General features: G+C 41.3%; 1 protein-coding gene across 1 annotated transcript in view; it reads left to right on the plus strand.

Moving 5' to 3' along the window:
• The first annotated feature begins 5,836 nt into the window (after positions 1 to 5,836).
• The window catches only part of LOC148038123 (protein BUD31 homolog 1), a 40,621-nt gene continuing 27,344 nt past the window's right edge, over positions 5,837 to 19,113 (plus strand). The window contains exon 1 of the mRNA XM_087669184.1: positions 5,837 to 6,149. Coding sequence (XP_087525310.1) covers positions 6,053 to 6,149 — 97 coding nt within the window. The 5' untranslated portion in view covers positions 5,837 to 6,052. The remainder of the gene's footprint in view (positions 6,150 to 19,113) is intronic.

A 19,113-nucleotide genomic window follows, 5' to 3' on the forward strand; every position in this document is an offset into this window, starting at 1 on the left:
GTTGAAAAGTGAATGGGAAGCTCATTCTTGTGTGTGGCTAAAGCTTCTTCTTCTCTTGTTTCTTGACTTCTTGCTTGTGCTTGAGAGAGGGATTGAGAGAGTGTGAGGGAGTGATTGTGTGAGAGTGAGGGATCTTGGAGAAGAAGCTCTCCATCTTCTCTCTTCATCTTCTCCTCCTCTCTTCTCTTCTCTTGTCTCGTGCGTGGCTATGGAGGATGAAGCTCATGGGAGAGGGATTGAGGTTGCTTGAGCTTGCCTCAAGGATCGTGGAGCTACCGATGTGCAAGAAAGAGGAGGGTACTCGATCGAGCATCAAGGTAAGCTCACTACACCCGTAAGGTAGGCATCGCGCGTCAGCTATGTGAGAGGTAGCCATGGCCGCTCGGTTCGAAACACTTGAGCAATAAGTGGTCCGTAGGTCTCAGGGTAGAGCTTGAAGCTCCCCTACAAATTGACCATTCTTTCTAGTAGTCACTGATGCTAGTGGATCAGGAATAGGAGTTGTTCTCATGCAAGATTCACATCCCATAGCCTATTCTAGTTGCAAACTTAAACCTTCTGAATTGAAGCATTTCACCTATGATAAAGAATTGTTAGTTGTAGTTTAAGCCTTATGTCAATGCAAATACTATCTAATGGGATCCAAAATTGTGATTAAAACTTACCAATAAAGTATCAAATATCTCCTTAGTCAGCCACAAATTTCTGACTGTCACATTAAATGGGTTGCTTTCATTTAAAGTTTTCATTCACTTATCCAATATCAACCAGGTAGAGAGAATGTTGTTGCCGATGCCTTGAGTAGAAGACCAAGTATCCATAATATTTCCATTCTATATTTTGATTCCCTTATTCCTATGAAGGATACCTATGACCATGAATCAAATTTTCAAGTTGATTGGAACAAATTAGTTGCTAATAACTGGATTCCAATTGATTATTTGTCTTATTCTGATGGATTTATGTTTTATGAGAAAAGATTGTGTGTCATTGTTCAATTTAGATCATTTGTGTTGCATGAAATTCATTGTCCTCCATATCAAGGACGTAGAGGTATTATTCCCACTTTAAGAACATTGGTTGAAGATTTTAATGGCTGCAAATGGAATCTAATGTTTTTAACTTTGTTTCAAAGTGTTTAATTTGCCAAAGAGTCAAGCGACACCATGATGAGCAATACGATTTGTTAATGCCTTTACCAATTCATGAATGTCCATGGAAACATATTTCAATGGATTTTATAACTGGTTTGCATAATACACAAGCTAATCATGTTATAACTTAGACTATAGTAAATCAATTTAGCAAACAAGCATATATTTCTACCATGCAAGAAAACATTAACTGCATCTCAAGCTGCACAATTATTTTTGAAGATTGTTTTCGCTAATCATGATTTGCCAAAAGTTATTATTTTTGATCGAGATTCTAGATTTTGCAATAATTTTTAGACTACTTTGTTTGCTAATATGGATACTAAAATTGATTTCTCATCTGCATTCCATCCTAAAACCAATGGGCAAACAAAAGCTACTAATAGTACAATTCTAGATCTTTTATGTGTATACACAATTTCAAAACCACAAACATGGGATACACATTTGCATCTACTTCAATTTACATACAATAATACACCACACACATGTAACTCAAAAAGCACATTTTAAAATAATTTATGGACATAGATTGCCTACACCTATTACATCATTGTCGAATAAAGTTGAAGCTGCTGATGATATTGCCAATACACATGCTACTATTTTTGCTCAAGTTAAGGACATGATTGCCAAAGCCCGGCAACCATACACTAAACAAGCCAATAAAAAAAGAAAAGCCATGAGTTTCAATGTTGATGATTATGTATGGTTACACATTGAAAAGAGAAGATTATAAAGTGTTGAGAAACATCCTCTTATTAAACTAGCACTTAGGTTTTATGGAGCTTTCAAAATAATTCACAAGATCAATGACCATGCATTTAAATTAGAACTACCCAAACATTAGAATATCCATAATTCTTTTCATATCAGTTTACTACGACCTTTTATTGGCCAATTACATGTCCACCCTGTCTATGACAACTCTCCTTTGTTAGAAGAAGAAACTGAAATTCTTGAACTTGAAACTATTCTAGACACTGACTTTATGACTACTAGAACCGGCCTTAGATATTCTAGATATTTGGTTAAGTTTGAAAATCATCATGTTGAAGAGGCCCAATGGATGCACGCTTGTGACCTAAGTGCTTACCCCTCAAACTGCTTGCTCCACATTGAGCTAATAACAATTGAGGACAATTGCTATCCCACCCCAGGGATATGATGCCAGGAGGCATATTCCACGGTGGATTCCATGAGGTTTTTCGGTGGATTCCGTAAAACTACATTTATTTGTCGGGCTCGTATACAAGGTGGATTCCTTGTGCAAGAAGTTGACGGGGATGCCTATTCTTTTCGGGCATTAGATTAATTTAATGTGCATGTGAGTTATTCCACAACGGGTGATTTTGTAAAATATATATCGAATTAATGGACATTTAAGTTTAGAGTGTGCACTCGAATTAAATTAAGGTTAGGACAGAGTTCCAACCTATTTAATTATTTGTAGTTGAAGACTGCTAGGTATTCACTTTTGTTGGGTTTTATCTTATTATTTTCTAATAATTGTGAATGCTTCAGTTGATGTGTGAGCAAGCGGCGATGGCATTGGATAGCACCGGGTGGTGACATGAATTCAAAATGCCTAGAAGATTTACTATTTTTTATAGTCGTGTGCCTTATCACTAAAGGCGTGGCACTAGTATTTATTTAGGCGCGCTTATTTATTATAGCACTTGACAAAACTTTTATCATTTTGTATGCGCATAGGCGCTCGATTTAATATTTCATTATTTAACATTGTATTTGGGCACATCCTGACTTTTGGACACCCAAACACTTTACTTTATAATTAGGCAAAAGAAAACACAAAAGCCAAAAGCATGCTTTTTGTAAAGTGGCCTATTATTGACTTTGGAGATAAAAAAATCTATAAATACATGCCTTGTGAAGTGCTCACACAAGGCATAGGGGGAGATTGCACCCATTTTGTCTTTTTGTCTCATGTCGTGCAAACTCTCTTTTTGCAGAGTTCTTTATTCTTGGGGACATTCCAGCATTCATTACGTGCGCATACAGTATCCGATTTGCGCACCAGTGGTACCAATATGGCGACCAATCTTTCATCAAGGAATATCTATGTGGATGCCATGCTCATTCCTTGTGGATGACCATGCTGACCCTCCTCTTCATGTTCACATGTCTCTTTGGGTAGAGAATGTCACCATGGCATTGCTGGGCTTGAGAACCATTAGGAAGAGTGATCTCCACAGACAGTGCTTGACCCTAAGCAAGCATATGCATAGTGATTGGCCACCATATCATAATGCCAAAATCTTAGAGAGCACCATAATGCCATCGAACAGAATGCATGGTATAGTAAAACTCTTACCAAGTGATTCTCGAAGATGGCACCATCATCATGTGGGGGGGTGCAACCCACTCGTTGTGGCTTTCATAGCTAGGCTGAGAAGATAATGTCATCTACAAAAAACAATGGGAAGCACCCCTCATGAAATCATTACAAATCAATACAATCCATTGAAAATAGAAACTGAAAGATAAATGAAACTTACAGTCCTCTTTGATCGTGTGCATAGAGGGTCTCATTGGGGCCGACGAGTCTACGAGGACTGACCCCTCGTGCATGGTGCCATAACCAAGTGCCTATCAACCAATGACCTGAACAAATGTCACAATTCATGTTACACAAAATAAGTGAATGATCAGCCCTAAAACCCCAACAAAACCAAAGACCAAGCATAAAAGAAGATAAGAATCAGGGCTAACTCCCAATAAATTATCATAAACAAGAATCATTGACACACTCATGTTCGGTTGCTTTACCATCAATAGAAGGCATACTTTCAGTTTTGGGTTTACTTCTAGGTCCTAGGCAAATAATTTTTTTGCACATATGGGCTTCCTTACATGTCCAACAAATTACAATCCTCAACATATTAGAGCTGTCATTCATATTTTCCAAAGTTTGTTCACATGTCTTTATAACCAAATGCCATTTTTTATAAATTGCAGAGACGCAAGGGATGATAATGGATGGAGACATGAATGAAAATTCCCTAGGTTAAAGCGATCCTAAACTCAGTTTGGGTAGAGATACTTTCAAAGTTAAGATGATTTCTCAAGTTACTCGTGGAGTTAGACTTGACAACCATCATGTAGCCCTTGCCATAAACAAAGCACGAGTACCAATTAACGAAGTTTGCAAACATATTGGACAATATAGATTCAATAAGGTTGAATGCATTACAAGGTAAACCCAACATTATCACTGAATTGCGATCTATAGTAATCCCAGCATAAACTCAATCATCGAATAGAGACCAAAAGTAAACTCGACATGCAGCCCTCACACAAGTATACATGGAGATTTCAACCAAGGCCTAAATTTGACGGGTTCCTCAAAATAGTCACTTGTTTTCATAAAGGGTATTCTTCTATATAAGTGGCAATTTAGATGCACTTTACATATCACATCATTTGGATGTGTTATCTTTCTCTATATAAGTCTGAACTCTTCTACAAGTTTTTTATGAGTCTATTATATGGAAATGTTCTTGTACACCTGATTTCCACTTTCCGTCTTAATTTTCTAAATACATACATCATATATGTACACTACTCTAGAACGAAATTCCATGCTAGTCCAATGACAAGGAAAATATGTAAATGAAAAGTATGATAAAAAGGCTCAATGAAGATAAGTAAAACACATGAGAAACAACCTCTATTACCTGGCCCTCAATCCAATTTTTTGTTCAATCGCTTACAAGATCAATATTGGACCCTTCATGAAGGACAACAAAGAAGATGCCCCCCCTGATTCGCAGACTGCAGTGTTGCGACTCGCCTATAGTCTCTGCCTTCACCCTTTAGTTTGTGTCATGGATGGGCTTGTCACCTGGGTAGCTCATCAAGAATGGTGCTCGATAGTCGTTCAAGCATTAGGCAGTTTGCAGGAGCGAGATGGAGACTCCCCGTTGGAGAGCATATGAGCGACAAGCCTCGAGCTTGGACAGTGGACATAGGAGGGCCGAGGTCGGAGCCTGGAGCGATAGAGCCGTAGAGCAATCCTACGAGCAGTCCTAAGGGGGGGGGGATGGATGTGAAGCGGCCAATGGATGTGTGTGAGCGGTCGTGAGGGGGGGGGCGGAGATGAGGCTCACCTTCTGTGAAGCAGCAAAATTGTGGATGTGTGTGAGTGGTCCTGAGTCAGGACGAAGATGAGGCTTGCCTTTTATGAAGCGGCCGGGTGGGGTTGTGCGAGAGGAGATGATGGAGCGAAAAGGGGATGGACCTCAACTCCAGTTCCCACAGGCAGTTCTTCATGTCATGGCGAGAATAATGGAGTGCAGACTAGCCAATCATGTGAACTTAAGGCACGTCCAGGTTGGCAGCGGAGTGGAGTCCACGAACGCCCATTTTCAGGGTACCGAAGTTTAAATCTTCGTGCTGGCTTTTCAATCAAATTATGGGTTTTCTTCTTGAGGAATCAACAGTCGAAATTGAGGAGCATAAATGAGGCACATTGTCCACCATTGATCCCATCTCCTTGGGGTCATAAAGACCTTGGAGGAGATAGTCCTTAGGGGAGGGGAGTGCGCCGCAAGACATTTTTAAAGATTTTTTAAAGAGAATAAAATTTCAGGTCCTTTTTTTTAGCGTTTGTGCCTTTTAGCTTTTGAAGACTACACGAAAATGTTTGAGTTTGGTGTTATAAAAATCAAAGACGGGACAGTTTGGTTTCCCCTCTGGGCTCTCTCTCTCTCACTCTCTCTCCTCCCGCTCGCTCGCTGTCCCTCCTCTCTTCCACCTACTCTTCAATCCTCAGTTCGCCGTTGAAAGTCAGGAGAGGGTGCTGATTGCTGATTGGAGCTCTAGAAGAAGAAAGAATAATCGGACAGGAGGCGATAGAGAAGACCCAGCGAGGAAGGATGCCGAAGGTGCGTACCAATCGTATCAAGAAGTACCCTGCTGGATGGGAGCTTATCGAACCAACTCTTCGCGACCTTCAAAACAAAATGCGAGAAGGTAGGGCTCTCTTCTCCACTTTCTGTTTCTCGCATCGGTCGGGTCTAATGTTTGTGAACTGTATTCTGATGACCTAAGGTAAACAGGCTAGTATAATGGCGGGCTAGTACGGGTTTGGGCAGAAACTGGCTTGATGCACGTTCTTCAAATTCTTCTCATTCTTGTCATTTCTTGTACGCAAACAACGTTTTCTATCCGAACAATTTTTTTGGAAATTCGTAATTCTATTAAGACCAATACCGAAGTCACGATTAAGCTAATCATATGGCAACTTCATTCCAAGTCCAGTGCAAACTGGGGATATCCGACGTGGCATCATTCATCACTCAGACACTTCTTATCTGATCTCAGTGCTGCAGGCAACTAACACAATAACTGAAAGAAAGATCAAGACAAAAGTACACCCACTAAGGTGGCAGGGGTCCCCTATCCGATGTGAATAACTTCTACAAGTTCTTGATACATCATGTTGTATTGTCGTGCGGTCTTGATTCCCTTTTATTAAGACTGTTTCTAGAAAAAGTTGTGTGGTGGAGCTCAAGAAAGAGTGGGCCTCTTGTGTGGTACGGTCTATTAGTGGTTAAAAAAGGTCTTCATGGCCATTAATTGCATTTATTCCCAAGATGGCAGGTGCTGCCCCTTGGTCCCTTTCCCTTCCCTTGCATGCATGTAAGCAATTGTGAAGTGACCATGGTTGGATTGGGATGGGAAGGCGGAGAAGAGACAATAGCATGATGGCCTGGCCAATTACCTGTCCACCCTGTCTATGAAAATCCTCCTTTATTAGAAGAAGACACTGAAATTCTTGAACCTGATTGGGCTCAACATTGTGCTGATTTTATTAGTGCAAGGCTGTTTCTCTATTTCATGGGATGTCCTCTTGGAGAAGAGGAGTTCCATTGGTGGTTTGAGGCAACCTGTCAGATATGAACAATGTTGGTCCAATATCACTTCATTGGTAAGGGGTGCTATGTGGTTTTGGATGGCTCTAAAGAAGAGAGGGATTAGATTCTCAGCTCAATGGTGGGATACAAGGGTAACTTGGTGCATGCGCTCCCTTGGTCTTCATCCTCTTCTTTCGAAGGAATTCTGCATGCAACATGCATGCTCAGTATGGATATTTTTTGTTGATCTTCTACTATGGTTGGATGGGGAAGTTTAGAATCTGGACTAACGAGAGTTTTATATGTGCCTTCTGTCACAACACCATTGGGGAGTCTCAAGGCTGAATGATGTACATGCATTCTGTGGGATTAGTGTAATGAACTGCACGAAGTCTTGGGACTGTCGAACTCATAGGGATTCAAGTTGTGTGTGAAGGTTTGGTTCTTTACCTTCCCGGATGCTTGCTACTTGTGTAGGAGAGCGGTCATTTTGTGTGTAAGAAGAGCAGTCATCATTTTGTGTGGGCTTGTTTGAATAAAGGCCAATTGAGTGATGTGCCTATGGCTGTGGAACCTACACAAAAATAAGAAGTGGCCAAAAAGGAGCATAAGGAGTTTGTGGTGTGCAACATGCAAGAACCAATGAAAGATAGTCCTAGATTGAGTAAGGTTAGTGACTAGTCCAAAGACCCTAGGAAGGAGGTGCAGACCAAAGATTAGTAAGACAAGTGGAAAAGGAAGGCCAAGGAGTGGTGCCAAGGATAAAGAGAGCATGCATCCAGCCGCCATTGTCAAAGGAAAGGAGAAGGCAACAAAGTTGTTACTAGTTAGGTAAGCTTTTTCTTAAGAAGATGGCTTTGACATTTGTAGGTCTTGTTGGAGAGAGGGAGCCAGTGTTAGTGCATACTCAGCTGGTGACTCATTGTTGTATTTGATCTATCTCTCATCTTGTTTATGAATTTTATTTCCGAAGCATTCTTCTTCATAGTTCTTTTGCAGTGTTCATTTTTCTTTTCCATTCTCTCTCTTCTTTCTTGTGTTTTGTAGTCTATTACAGCAGATTCTCATGCTTCCATCGCTGCACCCACTTTTGATATGGTATTACATGTTTGTGTTCGGGTCCTCCGGATCTTGGTACTGTTTTCTGCTGCTGCCCTTCTATCCTCACATTGTCCATTGTTGATCAGCCTTATCCTCTTTGCTGCAGCCTTTGTACAAAAATGGCCTGTTTTCAGTCTTCTATTGTTAAAGTGCAATGAATGTGGAAGCATATGGACAAGATTGAATGACAATGAACAAGAGAGAAAGGGAGAGAGAAAAGAGATAGAAGAACACAGAAATCTGCAGTCAATGAATGCTGAAATGAAGAGGGTGGATGTATAAGGGCTGTTGGTGTCTCTCTTTGAGCCAAATCTCTCTCATTAAGACCTGAAAACACAAGCGAGGAAGGCAGGCTGAAGTGGTGCTATAAATAGCACAAAAAGAATGCATAAAATAATGCAGGTCGGCCAGCCAAATCTGGCCGACCTGCCAAATCTGGCTGAAACACCACTAAAACAGCTACTGGAAATTCTGCAGTAAATGCAATCTGACCAGCCTTCCCATGTGGCACTAAATTGCCCACTGAACCTGCCTACACACTTGCGATTGCTGAAAAGAATGCCCAAATAACTGATAGGAAATACGTAAGTCCCTCCGAGAGTATTGATTGCACCAACTTTGTCTTGAGAAATGCTAGTCTAGGGGATGACTAATCTCTAACACCCCCTCTTAGATCCTGGACGTGGCATAAGGCTCAGGGATGTGGAGTGTTGTCGAAGAACAACTTGAGGAAGCGCCTTTGTAAACAAATTTGTGAGACTATCCTTTGTCTTGTAGTAAACCACATCAATAGTTTCATCCAAGATCTTCTCTTAAATGAAACGGTACTATATCTTCATGTGCTTTGGCCCAGCATGAAACATTGGGTTCCATGCCAAAGCAATGCAACTCTCATTGTCACAATGAAGGGTCGTAGGACTTGTCTCTTGCTACTCCATAAGATAACACCTGTACCCAAAGTAAAGCAATATCTTGTCATTGACCAATGGTGGTCAACATCTCCAGCCCAATCTGAATCCGTCTAGCTTGTAAGAACCAAAGGTGAATCTCTTGTACCCATTGGGCAATGAATACCAAGATCAGGGTTCCCTCTCAAGAATTGCAAAATCCTCATAGCAGCTTGCCGATGTATCATCTTGGGTTCACTCATGAACTAGACCAATAAACCCACAGGAAAACACAAATCAACTCGAGTTTTAAGAAGCCAAATCAAGGACCCAATCAGCTACCTATAGCGGGAAGCATTCGCTGTCGGTGGATCAGTATGGGCCATAGCCTTCTAGTTTGGATCCATAGGAGTAGAAATAGCTTGACATCCCTCCATCTCAAATGTGGCCCAAAGCTCCCGCACACACTACTGTTGGGAGATGAAAATCCCCCTTAGAGTCTGGTAAATCTCATGGCCTAAAAAGAAACGGAGAAGGCCCATATCCTTTATCTTGAATCCCTTGTCTGGTGCTTTCGTGCTTTCTTTATCTCCTTGACCTTCTGGGTATAGTCACTTGTCAAAATAAGATCATCCATATAAAGCTTGAACAACATGTGCCCTTTAGCTGAGGTGGGGACATACGATCGGGAATCAGAAGAGAAATGTTGATACCCTAACTTTCCTTGGAGGAATGAGTCTATCGTCTCGTTTCAAGCAAGTGGAGCCTGTTTGAGATTGTAAAGGGCCTTCTTTAGCTTGTATACATGTCCATATGATGAGGAAAAGCCAGGAGGTTGTTGGCAACTCAACATAGATCTCTTCCTTCAAATCACCATTCAGGAAGGCAAACTTCACATCAAGTTGATAAATCGGCCATGTCCTATGGTTGGCTAAGGCAAGAATGCCCCTAATCCTAGCCATTTGTGTTGTAGGTGCAAAGGTGTCATGAAAATCCACCCCTGGCCACTGTGCAAAACGCTTTGCAATGAGCTGCGCCTTGTGCTTATATAGAGTACCATCACTGTGATATTTGGTCTTAAAGACTCATTTTATACTAATTACCTTGCTATGAACGGGTCTAGACACAAGATCCCAAGTTCCATCTTGATCAATAGCATCCAGCTCTTGCTCCATAGCCTTCTTTCAATGTTGTGACTACAAAGCCTCCTTCATGAAGGTGGGCTTCCTATCCTATATGGCACGTGTTATCAAATAATAGTTAGTACAAACAAGCTCAGTGGTATGTGCTTGGTTTCTCCAAGAACATTGTGGACCATCCTGCAGTTGCCACTTCTTAGGGACTTCCTTAATCCCTAAATCGCGGAGTGTGTTTCAAGCCCAACGAGGAGGTTGATACTCCCCCTGTTGCTCTCCATGTGTTGAAGTATCTGAAACATCCACTGGGGTTGTAACCAGCCTCCCTTCTCGGATAGGGTGGTAAATAGCTTGATTAAGCACTATTTACAGCAATTACCAAAGTCACAAAACTGAAGTGCATACTCTACCATATAATCTTGGATATTGGACACCGTGTTGGCCCCAAAACTAGCGCCCCTTATGATATTTATTTAACTTAATTGAAGAGGAAGTTAATATACAATGGGATTCTCCCAATCCCTTTCGGTATTCCAACTCTCCTTGCTGTCCAAAATGCCGAGCAAGTCTTCAATTTGATTTGCCCCTTAATTCGGGCAATCTATTGGCCTTTACCTGCTTTGATGGAGATGAAAAATGCCCTAAATTCAATGATTTGATGGTCCCTCCACTTGAATAGGCTAAAAACAGCTTTAGCCCTATTGAATCCAAGTCTTGGAGCTTCCAATTTTTGGCACGCTTTTCGAGGCTGTTGCTAACCCTAATTTCTACTTCAAATTAGGGTTTATAGTAAAGAAATCTGAGTCTCTAGTGATCTTAATACTGTAATCTTTGGAGCAAGGCTGGGAGATGAGAGAGAATGTTGAGTTTGAGAGAAAATTCAGGCTTTCTTTGCGAAAAACTGAAGAAAATTTGTCATTTATTGTTGCTGCCTTGTCTCAAGAGCTTGTAGATACAAAGAATTGAGGAAAATCAGTCATTTACTACTGCTGCCTTGTCTCAATAGCCTGTAGATGCTGTCACCTTTTGTTGATTGGTCTTCGCCTGTCCTTGGTTGCCTCAGAAGGTCCTCCAATGGCTGCAAATAAGACCAACAACAATTCCTCTCTCTCTCTTGCAGGTTGAAGACACTAAAAATGCCTCTCTCGAACCTCTAAAGACGTTTTTCAATCTTGCATGGGCATTTTCGACAAGTGGCAGTCTTTCCAAATGGTTTTTCCAACATTATACATAATTAAATATTAATTCAATATTTAAATACTGAAAATTAAGTTGATAATTATTTCAGTGCCTTGAAAAATAATCTGACTGGCCAATAATTAAATTGGCTAGGCAACTTCCATTCCTGAGTGTCTCTGTATCATCTTTGACCATCAAATTGGCGTTAGTAGCATTAAATGCCACTTTCTTAGCGTCACCGCAACTGACACTTATGGCCAAATGAATGACCGAGGCCAACAACTGGCATGAGATGCCACCAAGTACCTATGCGGCATTACTTATAGCAACTTTTGTCTTTGACATCACGTGATTTCTTGGAGTCCTGGGATTGTAAATTTACTCTAAACCCAGTTACACCTCACATGTGCAATATTTACTTAACTATGTGATTAAAAATTAATCCACATATTAAGTGAGGTTTCAAAAATACATGTCCTGATGACAAGGACTGATTCAATGGGTGAATCTAGTGGTGAAGCATTCTCCTCCTCCATTGAGGGTGGAGCCTCAATAGGGAAAGGCTTCGAAGGCATTGGAGGATGTACCCAACTTTTACATGGATCCCCAAGAACGGAATGCTCAATACCCTCCTATGTAGCTAGAAACTCCACAAATTGAACATCGCGACTCTTGTATATCTCTCAAAATGTGGGATAATAAAGCCTGTATCCTTGGGATTGCGATCTATATCCCACGAACACCTGTTTCTTGAAAGCCAACTCAAACTTGTCCCTCTTCTTCTTCTTCGAGATGTAAACATATACATCACATCCAAATATTGTGAAATTACAGACATCTAACTTTTGTTCAAAATAATCCTCAAAAGAGGTCATACCATCCATGGCTAAGGTAGAGGATTGATGAAGGATGTGGACAACTGAAACGAGCCTTCCTTCTCGGATAGGGTGGTAATTGCTTGATCAAATACTAAATTACAACATTCAACAAATAAACATAAATTGAAATGTACACTTTACCTTCAAAATTCTTGGACAACGGACACTCTATTGGCCCCAAAACTAGCACCTCTTTTGGTATTTCTTTATCTTCAATTGCCAATGGATTTATTACAAATTGAGATTCCAATCTCCTTGGTTGATCCAAAAGCTCCTCATTGGTTCAACAATCAGCAAACAATTGGGCAATTTGCCCCTTGAGTTTCATACATGACTTGCTTTAGTTGGACCCCAACTGGCCAAATGCTACCCCAAAGTTACAATGGATGGCTTGACATTTGAAGTCTTTGTCAATACCATGATTTGCTCCAAATGGTTGAGATAAGCTGAGATCTAAGACTGGAGAGAAGTTTGATTTTCTTCCTGAAAAAACCCTAAGATTTGCTTGCATTTAATGTAGTCACCTGTTGCTAGATACCCCCAAATTGCTGTTGTTGCTTGATCAGTAATGTTGTTACTAGCCAGTGGAAGGTGTCTCCTTGCTATCGCCTGCCCTTGGAAAGTCCCAGATGGTTGTCACCTGCAGCCAATTGATATTTCTCTGTCTAGAAGATGATAAGCAACCTTCTCTCCCTCTTCCACTAGTTGAAAATCGACTGAATGGTTGAGATCTAGTCTCCAAAAACGTTTTCTTACTTTGCATGGGCATTTTTGTCTAGTGACAATTAATTTTAGCCATTTTGACCTTGCCCAAAATTGAATGTGCCCATCCATAATTAATTGACTAGGCCATTTGCAACTTGGAGTGGTTTGCAATCTTTGTTGATCCTTAGACTAGCATTAATTAATTAATGCTAGTTCCTAGTGTCACCACTGACATTTGTTGGCCGAACAATTGTCCTAGGCCTAAACTTGACACCAATTGATCACCAAAACCCAGTTGGCATAACTTATCACAACTTTTACCTTTGATGTCCATTGCATCCTTAGGGTCCTTGGCTAGTTACCATGAAATAACTTCCATGTGTATCATATGTGCTAAACAACCTTGCACATTTGATTAGTAACTATTCAAATGTTATCTGCAAGATTAAAGCATCTCAAAATTTCACGTCCCCGTGATAGACCTCCCTTTGAAATCTTTGCAATTGTCCTTGATTGCATTGCACTGTGTGAAAGGAACATCATATTGCAATAGTAAAACATATTCTCAGCATAAACCATGGCTAAAACTGTGAATGGCATTCACTAACATGCTGTTATCCATGGAACCGGCTGTAAATCATTGAAAATTGAGCATGCACTGATCACTTGCAGATTTGAGAACTGATTACAAATTGCTGCAAATGTGATCCCAAAGTGATTACAGATTGATTGCAAAAAATGATGCGAAACTGATTCCAAAAGTGGCCATAAACGGTTCTCAAACTGATCAAAACTTGAGCTAATCTCAAAACTAAGGCAAAAGTTCATACCCAACTGATCATGAATTGATCCCAAATTGATGCAAAAATATAGTCTCAGAGCCAGGGTAACAACCATACTCATCTGTATATATCTCATAGTGGCCAGCACACCAAAATAGTCATATCATTGCAGACATACTATTAGTACAACACCTTGGATGCACACTGAATACATCCGATATTTACTATATACAAGAGCTGTTCAAAATTGGTGGAGTGAAAGTGCTACCTCCTCCGACATCAGGTAATGCTTCAGACCCCTGCTCTACTTGACATGAAGTGAAGTCCACTCTAATTGAAAGGCATCTAGGTAAAGCTGTAACAACCAAGGATGGTCTTCCAAGTCATCCTCTTCCATCCATTTTGCATCCATTTGTGAATAGTTCTAAAACTTCACGAAGTATATCTTGGAAACTTTCCTTATGTATCAAGATCTCATCTAGCTTCTCAACCTCAGCAGATACACCCTTTGGCACATCACCATAAAAGGGCCTCAACAAACCGACATGTAAGGCATTGTGTATTTGCCAATGTGGAGGTAAAATCAGCCGATATGCCACATCATTGATCTTTTCGAACACTCGAAAGGACCATAGTATCTTATGCTCAACTTTGGATACAACCTCTCTCTTCCTTTCATTCCTTTCAGCCTTGCCCTTTCAAAACGAACCAATACATAATTGTCCTCTGCAAATTGTAAAGCCTGTCTATGGCAATCAACTGTCATCTTTTGCTTTTCCTGTGATCTTGGAAGTGTGTATTGTATCTTTGCATAGGTTGCATCCAAGTTTTCCACATAATGATCAGCCTCAAAGATCTTTTCCTTAGTCTACAAAGTAGGTGGTACCTTCTTGCCACCCTCAACCACCTCAAATGGATCTTTGCCAGTGGAACTATGCACTGTGTTGTAAGCAAACTCAACCAATGGCAAATAATACTCCCACTATGTCTTATGGTCTGAAACATGGTACCTCGAAAGATCCAAAACTGGAATTTGCTTTCTTAGATTGACCCATTTGTCTATTGTAGATGGAAGGAGGATGAGAATTTAAGCGTGGTACCCATATTCTCGAACAACCCCTTCCAAAATAGAATGGTCATTTGGTTGTAAAAACAATTGTGCCATATAATTACTCTTTATTTTCTTCCTCACTAGAATGAAATGGGCTTGTTTGCTAAACTTGCAAATGATAGTCCACCTTCCATAATTTCCTTTAGGTGTCCTAGCAAGCTCAAAAATAAAATTCATTGCAATGCTCTACCAAGGTCTATCTTGAATAGGCAAGGGCTGCAACAGGCCTAGCATCTTTTGCCTATCATGCTTTACCTTTTGACATACGATGCATGTCTTGACAAATTGCTCTATATCATGCCTCAAAGCTAGCCAATAAAAGCAATGCTCCACTGCCTTGATTGTGGTATTAATAGTTGTGTCCTGCATACAGAGATGTTGAGAAACCACATCATTTAGTACAATTTTCCTTCTTCATTTCCATTTTTGGTTTCCGTTTCTAGCTCCAAAAAGGCTTTCTAGGGCCTTTTGAGAGAGTCGTAGTGCCACTGGAGAGACTTCAGTGGGTGAGACTCGAGATTGTTTGTGCTTATGTATTCAACACCTCCCATTTATTCTTCATACCTTTGAGCCTCAATCTGAGTCAAATGAGGACTTTAGGAGCTCTGACTTGTCTATCACTTGTTTTGACGGAGGAGGTAGCTCATTCTAGAGTACTCAATTTATTGCATTTCATTGCATTTTCTCCTCTAGTTGGGATTTTATGTGCATTTCCTAGGGCAGTTTCTGCATTCTTCATCGTGCCTTACCTATTGGACATTGTCACCCTTTTCCGGATTTTTCTGAGCATTCCTGGCATTTTTACCAACATTAAATGCTGGTCGGACATATTTTTGGCCTCAAATTTCAGGTTGGCCAGTTTTTGGGGTTTTTTGGCTATTTATAGCCATTTCCCACTTGGCAGTCAGTTGTATTATCATCTTGCCTCCTTCCTTGGCAGATGCACACTCCGACTCCATCATCTTTCTCTGTCTTCGGTGCTGCCGTCATCATCAGCCTGATTTGGTGCCCTCACTGATGTTCCAGGCTGCGTGTAGGGACTGATCAGTCCACAGCTTTGTATTCAGCATTTATTTCAATTAGTGCAGTATTTCTTCCTTCATTTTCTGCTTCCTATGTGTGTGTGTATATTCGTGTTCCTTCTTCCATTGCGCACTCTCACATGGTATTAGAGCATGGTATTATCGCCTAACTAAGAGCACAGAGGAGAGCTTCCATTGCAGAGGAGAACACCATCAAGTGCAGCCCTTCTTCCCTCCTTTCCAGCCCTTGGCAGTGCTGTCCAGGCTGAAAGACAACCTTCCATACCAGCGTTTTGCTGTTTTGCAGCATCAAGAGGAGTAGGTGACAATTTTCTAGGTGTTTGCAGCCTGCATTTGCATCAAACACAGCCATCAGGAGGTCGTCCACATCAGCAAAGGAGGCGGCGTCATCATCTAGAGGATAGGCGGCGGTTTTTCTCTCCAGGTGGCATCATTTTCTCTCTCCTCTTGCAGACGACAACATCTTTTGGGTCTTTTCTGACATAGGCGGCTCCATCTTGACTGTCTATTGGTGGTAGATTGTTTGGTGATTGTAGATATATACGAAGATGCCTTATCACCAGTTCTTTGCTGATTCAGAGGATGATCGTCTCTATTCCTTCCTCTGAGAGACGGAGAGACTTTCATACTAGTTCACACGATGACCTGAGGTCATCTAGCCCATTTGTACGAGATCCCCCTAATCCCTGTTCTCTTCATGTTTCACAGAAGGCTCATTGTGCTAGCCTTCATATGCCTTACATGGCACCCTCTATATAGGTGCCCGTACTCTCTTCTTTGCCCAAAGAAGACCGGCTTGATGGTTCCAACTACTCGCTTTGGTCGTGTAAGGTGGAGTGCATCCTTGATACCTTCAATCTTTGGGAGTTTGTTACCCATCCTGTTCCCCCGTTCAGTGGAGGATCCCATCGTTGGATCATTGATGGATCATACGGCATTATGGGATCGGTTGAACTCGAGAGCTCGATCTTTCCTCTTTATGAGCTTATAGGATTTTGTCCTAGTGCATGTGCGTACGTTGCGGAAAGCAGCGGAAGTGTGGACAAAGCTTGCTTCTTTGTACCATAAGAAGACATTTCCCCATTAGATTACTCTCGAGAAGAAATTACGGATGCTCGTTGTTGATGATTCTTCTTCCATGAAGGATTATCTCAAGAGGTTGGAGGACATGAGAAATGAGCTTGCGTCCCTTGGTAGGATGATCTCTTCCGAGGATATGGCCATGATTCTTTTGACTCAGCTGCCATCTCCCCGTTTTGATGTCTTCTACACCAGTCTTCTTACATTGAGGACCCGTGAGAAACTTCTATGGGAGGAGCTTGCCGTGCTTGTTTTGGAGGGTAACAAGCGTGCCAAAGAGGTAGCCAGTGGATCTGTCACGAGGACGTGAAAATTTGATGCTTTGCTTATGTTTAATTGACATTTGATTAAAGGATTGATCAAATGTGCAATTAAAAGATGCACATGTGTTGCACATGTGAGGTGCAAGCTACTTTTTCACAGTTGAAGGCCGAAGGACACTGTGAAAAAGATGGGTGTCAAAGGCAAAAGTTGTAACAAGTTACACTTGTTAGATTCAAGGTGAATTTTAGTGTCAGTTTGTCCCTAGGACCATTAATTGGCCATTAAGTGTTAGTGGTGACACTAGGGACTAGGCATTAATTAATGGATTAATACTTGTCCAAGGGTCAATTAATGCATGGGACCACTTTGGGTTGCAAATTGCCTAGCCAATTAATTTTTGGATGGGCAAGGTCAATTTTCTGGGCATGGATTAAGGGCTGAATTAATTTTCAGAATTAATTAATTCTGAAAATTAATAAAATGGCTGGAAATTGCTGAAAATGGATTAAGAAAGCTGCCACTTGGCAAAACTTTCCCATGCAAGTGGGGGAAAGGTTAAATAGGGCTGAAGGAAGAGGGAAATTTCGTTTTTTCATTTTGGAGTTGTTGGGAAGAGATGTTGGACTGTTTCTGCCAACTTTTAGGGCCAATTCCCAGCCATTGGAGACCATTTTGGTGATGGAGATTGCATATTTTTGACCTTGGGAAGTTGGCAATTGCTGTTGATGCACTTTCTCCTGAAGATTACAGTCTCCGATGCTCCTATTGTTGTTGGTGCATTCGTTTGGGGTTGGTACAGCAGGGTAGCAGCTGATTTTGATAAGTTCTTTGTGACAAATCTCAGAATTTTCTCTCTCTACAGCATTCTCTCATCTCCTTCAACCTATGCTCAGTCATTCTCAGCAATTCTTAGCCATTTGGAGGAGATTTCAGCCATTTTTGGTGGGCTGATCTGTAATTTCTGCAGTAAACCCTAATTTACAGCAGAAATTAGGGTTTAGCAGCCGCCTTGGGATCCGTGCCAAAGATTGAAGGCTCAGGGGACTGAAATCAGCAGCTGATAATTGAAGATTATCAAGGGATTTCAGGAGCCAGCCCATCCCGAATTGATTTGGGGCAGCATTTGGCCAGCCAAGGGTCAAATTGGAGAAGAAGTCATGGGTGAATCAAGGGGCAAATGACCCAAAAGGCTTGCTGGTCATTTATGACAGTAAGAGCAATTGGTTAGCAGGAGGAGATTGAAGAATCTTAACTTGTACTCCTTCCAATTGAATGAAGCTAAAGAAATACTGCAAGGGGCGCTAGTTTTGGGGCCAACAGGGAGTCTACTGTCCAATAATGTTATGATAAAGCGTGTATTTCATTTTATGTGCATTTATTTATTGCTGTAATTAACTCTTAAATCAGGTTATCACCACCCATTCCAAGAAGGAAGGCTGGTTTCAAGATCCACCTCCATCAAAGCTTTTGTTGCAGGTTCGGGAGGGGGGACACAGAAGAAAGGGAAGTCACAGGCTAAAAGACAGGAGAGTTCTTCAAGTTCTGACTCCAACTCGAAGAAGCCTATATGCCCATACTGTGGGAAGGGGACACATCCAGAGGAGAAATGTTGGAAGTAGTATCCTCACCTTGGTCCGGGAGCGAAGGATGGAGCTAAAATATTCGAGCCTTCTACCTCTACTCTAGCGGTTACCCATGAGTCAGTGTTCCTTCATATTGTTGACTTGGAGGAGCCTTCTTCAGAGATTGCCTCATCTTCTGAGAGGCCTTGGCTGGTTGATAGTGGAGCTTCTAGTCATATGACTCCACGAGGTGATTTGTTGGAGGATCTATGCCCTTCAGAGGGTTCGCTGGTGACATTGTTTTGGTGCCTATTTGTGGTGTTGGCACTTTGCCTTTATTTTCTGACGGTGC

The sequence above is a fragment of the Lygodium microphyllum genome, chromosome 3, assembly GCF_053477565.2.
Source record: "Lygodium microphyllum isolate KBCC chromosome 3, Lygodium_microphyllum_v1.1.10, whole genome shotgun sequence".
NCBI classification, from domain to species: Eukaryota; Viridiplantae; Streptophyta; class Polypodiopsida; order Schizaeales; family Lygodiaceae; genus Lygodium; species Lygodium microphyllum.